We start from the raw sequence: 10,000 nt of genomic DNA, 5'->3' as shown, positions 1-10,000 counted from the left end.
CACAACATGTTTGCGACTTTATAATGCAGTATTCAACTGGAACATGCACATTACCAGTTATCAAACACAAGGTTCCATAATGTGCAGCATTTAATCAGTCAGCCTATTGCGTAGAAAAATATATGCTTAAACTGGTATACATTTTCCATTACTTTTAATTGCCTCAACCTATCACCTGAGAGAGAGAGAGAGAGAGAGAGAGAGAGAGAGAGAGAGAGAGAGAGAGAGAGAGAGAGAGACAGACAGACAGACAGACAGACAGACAGAGAGCGCGTGTGTGTAAATCCTCACAGTCAATTGCATAAAAATATATACACAATCCAGCCCCGTTCCGAACCCTTTATCAGTTGAAAACCTCGGAAAAAACAAAGAGGGGACAAATTGCAATTCATGGCACAAAGGGAGATAACAAAGAGAAACATCAGGAATACACGTTTCACAAGTGGTTGAAACTATTTACAGGCGATGCAATGACAGTCAGTAAAACTTTTAAGCTTGTGCAAACTGAAAAAGACACGATAAAATACACACACACACACGCGCGCATGTGCGCACACGATAACACACACACACACACACAAGTTTTGAATTAAAGCTCACAAATGGTTGTGTCCAGTTTCCTACTGATAAGAAACGATTCAGTGCAAATTTCAAAATGAACACCGCTATAAAAAGACTTATGCACGCACGTGCGCAGACACGCACACACACACACACACACATCTGAGAAAAGTGAACCAAACAAAATATCAAACATAACTATTGATGGTCATGTTCAGTACAAAGACCATAATCATTGTTGTTTTCTAACCCTGTTTGACAGCTACCTGTCTATTCCAACCATGTTCCAACGATCAACCTCCACTAAAAACAGTATTATGTCATAATTGGTTACCTATGAAAAAAAACAACAACTACATCCCAATAATCAGTATCTGTTAAAATCATTATTATGTCATAGTAAAGTTCCTATGATAAATCACATTCCAATAATGAATTTTGGTTAAAAACATGAGTATAAAAAAAAATCACACCTCGTAAATCCCAGCCACCCATAGAGCGTACATCTATCAAGGCTGCACCAAAGACAGACATACTGTACAATAACAAAAGCCTCCACCACCATGTACACTCCAACCGAAGTAAAGAATGATCTATTCTCCCCAATAAAAACAAAACAATACATGTAACATGTAACAATATATAACTATATACACATATATATGTATAATCCTCTGGGACAGCAGCCCAAATTTCACTCGGAGAAATCTGTTGTGACAAATCGTACTAAAATAAAATAATACAATACAATACAATCAACACTGTACAGTTCCTAAAAGAAAACAACAACAACAAAATCTTGGCATTATCAATATCATTCTTCTTCAGAACGACAATCCATAAGTACCTTGAACATCAACATCGCTGAACAGATAATCACCCAAAGAAAAAATAAAGGTCTTTCCTATCACATATAAAACTGTAACATTAATCATATATATATATATATATATATATATATATATATATAAACAAAAAGGCCAATTGAAATGGTTGCAATCTGGATTTTTTGTTGCTGTTTTTTTTGTTTTTTTGTTTAATATCTGCTGACAGTTTCAGTGCCAACATGTGGACTGTCTTTTTCCTCTAAGTATCACTGAGACCTAGTTTTGAACACAAAAATCATCGAGTCTCTGAAAGGGCAGAAACAGGGTCAAGTGTAAACATTTATCTCATGGGTGAAAAGAAGGGAGGGAACGGAGAACAAAAACTGCTCAATTCCAAGAAAACTGGAAAAAAGGAATTAAAAAAAACAAAACAAACAAAGCAAGCAGAATATTAGAATGAAGAACAGAAGACGACCAAAACTGTAAAGAAAAACAACAACTCAAAAACAAAAGACTAGGAATGAGAAAACTGTCAGAGCAGAATTTTCATCAGGCAGGAATAGTATTTATAGAGTCGGCAAAAGTACATTTGGTAGTCCACACCACCAGATAGCAAACAATGCATTCAACAAGTGTATATACATACATACATATCACACCGCCAAGGTGGTATTCCATACACCTGAAAAAAAAAATGATGCCAAGAAAAACAGTTGTCCATAGACCCCAAAATATGATGATGCAAAATTGCACCCCCCCCCCCCAAAACAGTTGTCCATAGACCCCCAAAAATATGATGATGCAAAACTGTTTGCAAAGAAAACCAGGTGTCCATAGACCGGCCCCCCAAAAAATACGATGATGCAAAATTGTTTGCAAAGAAAAACATGTCCATAGACAAATTGTTTGCAAAGAAAAACAGTTGTCCATAGACCACCCAAAAATTAATGATACAAAATTTGTTTGCAGAGAAAAACAGTTGTCCATAGACCCCCTAAAAATGATGATGCAAAATTTGTTTGCAAAGAAAACCAGTTGTCCATAGACAAAATGTTTGCAAAGAAAACCGGTTGCCCATTAACATTAAGGTTTGACTGAAATCACGGTGCTGGCACAATCAAAGCAAGCAGTCTGTGCCTGTATCATTTCTTCAAAGTTGGCATGCCTGAAAAGAAAAAGAAGAAATCAGCTCATGAAAAAAAAACCCATACATTTGCCTGTGAGTAACTTTAGAACAAGAATTACCTTGAACATGTATGTGGTGTTAAACGATTCAGGATTAAGTAAAAGGAGGAGTTTGTATTATACTCCATGTTTGGTGTTTACATATACTTACCATGTCAAACTGATGCAAACTAGGCCTATGGTTTGCTCTGTTTGGCCAAATTTCGCGCGGCTAACAGTGAAAAGACGCCCCTCTTAGTCTGGCCCGCTCTTAGCCAATCAAACGCCTCTAACAGCTATAAGCGCTGAATGAAAAAAGCATGGGAAAATTCACATTTTCTCTCTGTTCTCAAACAAAGTCAAGAATGGCAAATGGAGGAATGACATCAGGCCATGAGAGAGCAGTCAATGGCAACAGTGAATGTTCAAATCAGAGGCGAAGGCCACATTTGTGTTTTAACACAAAAAAATATGAAGGCGGAAGGGGTGGGGGAGTGGCTCGTGTATGTTTATGTGTATTTGTTTGTGCTTTCATACCTGTGAAACTGCATGTCTGTCATGCATGTGTATGTGTGAATGTGTGTCTGATTGTTTTACATTTATCTGCTTATTTACCATCATTGTTGTCTTTTTATTTTATTTTCCTTTATTGTTGTCATTATTATCATCATTTTTCCTCAAGGCTGGTCAGGCATATGCTTGGCAGATGTGGTGCAGAGCATATGGATTTGTCCGAATGCTGTGACGCCTCCTTGAGCGACTGATACTGATACTGATACTGAACTTTGGCTTCAGACCCCAGATCAAAATAACATTTACTAACTGCAGTCATTAAGCATCTTTTGTATTTGTATTTGTATTTCTTTTTATCACACCAGATTTCTCTGTGTGAAATTCGGGCTGCTCTCCCCAGGGAGAGCGCGTCGCTACACTTCAGCGCCACCTATTTTTTTGTATTTTTTCCTGCATGCAGTTTTATTTGTTTTTCCTAGCGATGTGGATTTTTCTACAGAATTTTGCCAGGAACAACCCTTTTGTTGCCGTGGGTTCTTTTACGTGCGCTAAGTGCATGCTGCACACGGGACCTCGGTTTATCGTCTCATCCGAATGACTAGCGTCCAGACCACCACTCAAGGTCTAGTGGAGGGGGAGAAATATCGGTGGCTGAACCGTGATTCAAACCAGCATGCTCAGATTCTCTCGCTTCCTAGGCGGACGCGTTACCTCTAGGCCATCACTCCTTGTCACGTCATCGGCTGACGTAATTTCAGAAAAGCCTGGAGTCAAATGCACTGAACATTGCGACTTAAGTGACCAGTGTGTGCAGCAGTACCAACAGCACACACACCTGAAAACATTAATAATACTACAGTTTCAGGCAGTTTTATGCCAAAATACTTCACCACAGTAAAGATAACTATTCAAAGATGTGAAATTTGTAAACATCTCAATTTTCATTATTGTGACCCAACTTACATGTTTCTGTGCATAGCTAAGGATAGTTAACTGCAACTTTAGCCAGGTTTTCATAAGCTGCATCACATTTCTTCAAGAAACATCCTAACTGCTTCTAACGAGGGAGCAGTGTGCTCAGTAGCAGACCTTGCAGAGAGGGAACTCACCAAACACAAACTTAGCCAGGAACTCATCTGCTCAGAGACAGGTCTTCTTCTTCTCCTTCTTCTTCTTCTGCGTTCGTGGGCTGCAACTCCCACGTTCACTCATATGTACACGAGTGGGCTTTTACGTGTATGACCGTTTTTACCCCGCCATGTAGGCAGCCATATTCCGTTTTCAGGGGTGTGCATGCTGGGTATGTTCTTGTTTCCATAACCCACTGAACGCTGACATGGATTACAGGATCTTTAACGTGTGTATTTGATCTTCTGCTTGCATATACACACGAAGGGGGTTCAGGCACTAGCAGGTCTGCACATGTGTTGACCTGGGAGATCGTAAAAATCTCCACCCTTCACCCACCAGGCGCTGTCACTGTGATTCGAACCCGGGACCCTCAGATTGACAGTTCAACACTTTAACCACTCGGCTGCTGCGCCCGTCAGAGACAGGTCAAATTCGCACGCAAAGTCAAAAGATTCAATCCTTAATGCCAAAAAAAAAAGAATCACAGTAAAAATCTACAAAATTCATGCGAAATTCGGACCTATGACTTTATGCAAAAATACAAAAAAATTATTGAAGTGAATTTTTTTTTCTTTCAGTGCTAAGTCTGCAAGCAAATTTTGTATCTTTTTTTTTGGTTTTTTTGGGTTGTTTTTTTTTTTTTTGGGGGGGGGGGGGGGATCTATAGAATTTCACCTTAGGTTTCTGACAACAAAGTGAGCGATCAAAAGCCACCTCCCTTCTTGAAGGAACAAACTCAATACGACACAACACTGAATTGTTCAATGCTGGAGCAATTGACTGTCTAGGAGGTCTGCTTTCTTTGGAATGTCATTCAACATGGCATCACAGATGAAAAAACAGAAAAAGAGGGGGTCGGGGGGGCAGGGGAGGGGGGGTGGGGGCTGGGGGGGAGTGAGGGTGCACTGGGGGGAGGGGAGCTGGGGGGGAGGAGATTCCTGTTATGTATTATTTTTTTTTTGTCCATCTTGTCCTTTTTGATATGAATTTTTTGGGATAACGTTTGTAAATGTCACTATTTGAAGGATGTAAATAAAACAACAACAACCCCCCCCCCCCCCAACAAACCCCCCCCAACAACAAAGACTAGAAACGCTGTTCAGTGGAGAGAAACCAAACGACCCCAGTATCCTTTTTCAAAAACCCATCCCTTTTCTCAGTGGATAGCAACTTTATGAATGAAGGAACTGAAAGAAATAACAACAACAAACCACACACACACACACACACAGAGTAAAGCAGGGGGGAGATAAATCAAGCAACATTCGTGCCCATCTTCAAACATCCTTCAGGCCCTCAAGGGGCAACGATTTCTCGTCTTTCTTGTCACTTTCTGTCATCTACAAACGCCGTTGAATGAACACAAATCAACCGAAAGCAGTTTTTCGTCCTTCTTGGATTTTCTGTGATCTACAAACGCTGTCGAATGAACATAAATCAACTGACCTACATGTCCATTTTCACGGACTCCTTCATTCCATTAATGGACAGTGAATTTTTTTGTCCTTCTTGTTTTTGTTTTTTTCCCACTTTTTTCAGAAACGCTAGTGCCGTGACACACATAGCAGCAGACCTACATGTCCATTTTCAAACACTCCTCAACCTCCTAAATTGACAGCAATTTTTCCATCCTTTTCATTACGTTGTTTTTACGCCATAGACAGAAACGCTGTTGCGGTGACACAAAGCAGAGGACCTAACTGTCCATTTTCAAACACTACAACACCTAAATACACAGCGATTTTTCCATTCTTCTGGTATATTTTCTTCGCTGTATCCAGAAACGCTGTTGCGGTGACACAAAGCAGTGGACCTACGTGTCCATTTTCAAACACTCCTCCACCTCCTCGATCGACAGCGTCGGCTGCTCCCCGTTGCCTGAAAGCATAACCCCTGCTGATATGACCCCTCCAAGCTGGGGGTCGTTCTCGCTCAGGAGGAACTGCGACTGACCAATGCTATTGCTGACTGAACCCTGAGCCAGGAAGGAGGAGGAGGGGGAGGAGAACGAGGAGGTGGAGGACACCGACGACAAAACGTCCCCAGAGGAACACATCCCCGAGATGTCGAGGATCTGCACCTGCTCTGACAGCTGGTTGAAGTGCTGGCCGTTCTCCGGAAGCTGGAGAATCATCGTCTGCTGCGACAGCTCTCCCACTCCTCTCATCATTGCGTGAGCCATCTCAGCGGCGGCACCGACACCATCGCCATTCATGTGCGTGAAGACGGTGGTGGGAATATTGGAGGAGGAGGACGGGGAGGCGGAGCCGTCGTTCCAGGCCATGGAGGGGTGGTGCTGATGGAACTCCTGCACCCCCACTGCCTGGAACCCGTGCCGTGGGTCGGGGGACATGGCGGAGGTGGGAGAGGCGGCGGAGAACGAGGAGGTGGTGGACTCGGGGCTGCCGGGTGGGGGTGGTCCGGCAGTGCGGTACTGCTTGGAGCCCGAGGAGGAGGAGGAGACGTTCTTGCCCTGCAGCTTCTGGCTGGGCCGTTTGGGCTTCTTCCGCTCTCGCTTCACTGCAGACACTTCGCTGTCCGTGGACGCTGGGGAGCCGATGGAGGCAGTGCCGTACCTGGGAACGTCCAGTCAAGTCAGCTTCTTTATCTCCACAGAGAAATTCACATGTGGTGGTGTTGCTCATGCTTGCAGTACAAACATAAAATGTGCATTTACAAGGCATGTACATTTCTAAATAATCAAGAGATCACATGAAGTTATGAATATGTGTTTGAATAATTTAAGAGATCACATAAAATTATGTGTATGTGTTTAAGTGATCAAGAGATCACACAGAATTATGTGTACATGTTTAAATAATCAAGAGATCTAAATAAAATTATATGTATGTGTTCAAATAATCAAGAAATCACATAAAATTATATGTATATGTTCAAATAATCAAGAGATCACATAAAATTAAGAAGTCGCATTCTGGTTTTACAGGGTGGTGTGATCAGTGTTGTTATTTATTTGCTTCTTGTTGTGTTTATGTAGACAATACACAAACACACAACTATACACAAACATAAATGTATACTATCTCTCTCTCTCTCTCACACACACACACACACACACACACACACTTGAATACCTGGCAGAGATGTCACCCTCAAATGAATACAAAACTCTGTGAATACATGTCTGGCAAACTGAACACTTAAATTCCGATGCATGCCTCCAAGCCGAAAGCATTGAGAAACTCCGTGAACACACAGAGTGATGGCCTAGAGGTAACGCGTCCGCCTAGGAAGCGAGAGAGAATCTGAGCACGCTGGTTCGAATCACGGCTCAGCCACCGATATTTTCTCCCCCTCCACTAGACCTTGAGTGGTGGTCTGGACGCTAGTCATTCGGATGAGACGATAAACCGAGGTCCCGTGTGCAGCATGCACTTAGCGCACGTAAAAGAACCCATGGCAACAAAAAGGTTGTTCCTGGCAAAATTCTGTAGAAAAATCCACTTCGATAGGAAAAACAAATCAAAATACACGCAGGAAAAAATACAAAAAAAAAAGGGTGGCGCTGTAGAATAGCGATGCACTCTCCCTGGGGAGAGCAGCCCGAATTTCACACAGAGAAATCTGTTGTGATAAAAAGAAATACAAATACATTTCCTTTCAACTGCCTGACTGAAAAGACATGTGAATGATGCACTGTTGAAAAGATGTAAATGAGTAGTTTTCAAAAGACATGTGAATGATGCACTGTTGAAAAGATGTAAATGAGTAGTTTTCAAAAGACATGTAAATGATGCACTGTTGAAAAGATGTAAATGAGTAGTTTTCAAAAGACATGTAAATGATGCACTGTTGAAAAGATGTAAATGAGTAGTTTTCAAAAGACATGTGAATGATGCACTGTTGAAAAGATGTAAATGAGTAGTTTTCAAAAGACACGAAATGGTGTACTGTGAAAAAGGCATGTATATGACATACTTTTGAAAAGATACATAAATGTAATTTTGAAATGGAGGAACAACTGGTAACATTTTGAAGAATTTATAAGCACGTAGTTGTAATTTGTAGGCAAACAGGCTCAACTTTTTTTTTTCAGAGGTTGACATAATCGTACAGTTGGGTCAGCAGCAAAGTGAGAGCTGTATGACCAATGGTTTCTCTGCCGCAATGGGAAGTCAATTACAGCTTTAGTCTTTTGTGAAGGACGATGACTCTGAAACTAGGAGGCAGCACTGCACTGGCTCTTAGTGCTGCAGCCTTTGGGAGGGGTGGGGGGGCGGGGGGGGGGGGGGTGGGGGGGGGGCTAGTTGGCCTTTGGGGAACCATCCCAATGCAAACTGTCCTAAAACCCTCTTGGCCAAGAGACTGGGGATGTAACTTGGGCAAGACACTCTCCACTATAATCAAATTCTAGCCGCGATAGTCAGAACAACAGCCTTTTCTGCTGTTCTGATGGTCATAGTCGAACACGACTATCATAAATAGGCAAACACACACATCCCTTACACTGAACCAAATTTCAAATGTTTTTATCTACAGATGTACACACGCATACCTTAACCTGAACCCAATTCCAAATGTTTTAATCTATAGACATACACACACGTTCCTCACATTGTGTCGCTGGGTACGATGAATTCCTGTTTGCGCCAGCCCAGATAACGGCTGCTTGTGGGGTTTTCTGCACACACAGCACACAGCTACACATATGGGGTGTGTTTTTTGGTGTGTTTTTTTCTGCACACACAACACACAGCTACACATATGGGGTGTGTTGTTTTAATTTTTTATTCTGCAAACATAAGACACATAATGGGTGTGTCTTTTTTTCTTTTTTTTTTCTGCACATAGATCACACACATACACATACTGGGTGCGTGTTGTTGTTTTTATTCTGCATGCAGTACACACAGGTACATATACTGGGTGTGTTTTTTTTTTTATTCTCTTTTTCTATTCTGCACGCAGAACACACAGGTGTGTGTGTGTGTGTGTGTGTATTTTTCTATTCTGCACACAAAACAAATAGTACACATACTGGCTGTGTGTATTTTTCTATTCTGCACACAAAACAAATAGTACACATACTGGCTGTGTGTATTTTTCTATTCTGCACACAAAACACATAGTACACATACTGGGTGTGTGTATTTTTCTATTCTGCACACAAAACACATAGTACACATACTGGCTGTGTGTATTTTTCTATTCTGTACACAAAACACATAGTACACATACTGGCTGTGTGTGTATTTTTTCTATTCTGTACACAGAACACACAGTACACATACTGGCTGTGTGTGTATTTTTCTATTCTGTACACAGAACACACAGTACACATACTGGCTGTGTGTGTATTTTTCTATTCTGTACACAGAACACACAGTACACATACTGGCGGTGTGTGTATTTTTCTATTCTGCAAACAGAACACACAGTACACATACTGGCTGTGTGTGTATTTTTCTATTCTGCACACAGAACACATAGTACACATACTGGCTCTGTGTGTATTTTTCTATTATGTACACAGAACACACAGTACACATACTGGCTGTGGCTTTTTCAAAATTTTTATTCTGCACATAAAACACACAGGCATGTGTGGAAAAAAAATCTGTACACAGAACAAACAGGTATACATACTGGGTGTTTTTTTATATACATATACTGGGTGTCTTTAAAAAATATATATTTTGCACACAGAACACACTGATACTGGAAATGGGTGTTTTGAATTTCCCTTTTTTTAATTCTGCACACAGGAAACACAGGTACACACAATATGTGTGGTTTTGTCTTAAAAAAAAAAAAAAAAAAATTTGCAAGCAGAGCACACAGTT

General features: G+C 41.2%; 1 protein-coding gene and 1 long non-coding RNA gene across 3 annotated transcripts in view; one reads left to right on the top strand and one right to left on the bottom strand.

Annotated features, from left to right (window-relative positions):
• The window catches only part of LOC143276275 (uncharacterized), a 5,348-nt gene extending 96 nt beyond the window's left edge, over positions 1 to 5,252 (top strand). The window contains exons 1-2 of the long non-coding RNA XR_013053536.1: positions 1 to 2,277; positions 2,311 to 5,252. The exon at positions 1 to 2,277 is cut by the window's left edge and continues 96 nt beyond it. This is a non-coding gene — a long non-coding RNA (uncharacterized LOC143276275). The remainder of the gene's footprint in view (positions 2,278 to 2,310) is intronic.
• The window catches only part of LOC143276274 (signal transducer and activator of transcription 3.2-like), a 51,747-nt gene continuing 46,866 nt past the window's right edge, over positions 5,120 to 10,000 (bottom strand). For both annotated transcript variants that reach the window (XM_076580773.1, XM_076580772.1), the window contains exons 19-20: positions 8,772 to 8,838; positions 5,120 to 6,772 (exon numbers count right to left, since the gene is read on the bottom strand). In XM_076580773.1, coding sequence (XP_076436888.1) covers positions 6,010 to 6,772; positions 8,772 to 8,838 — 830 coding nt within the window. In that variant the 3' untranslated portion in view covers positions 5,120 to 6,009. The remainder of the gene's footprint in view (positions 6,773 to 8,771; positions 8,839 to 10,000) is intronic.

The sequence above is a fragment of the Babylonia areolata genome, chromosome 31 (assembly GCF_041734735.1).
Source record: "Babylonia areolata isolate BAREFJ2019XMU chromosome 31, ASM4173473v1, whole genome shotgun sequence".
In the NCBI taxonomy this organism is placed as follows: domain Eukaryota; kingdom Metazoa; phylum Mollusca; class Gastropoda; order Neogastropoda; family Buccinidae; genus Babylonia; species Babylonia areolata.
This window is presented reverse-complemented; position numbering and strand designations above follow the sequence as displayed.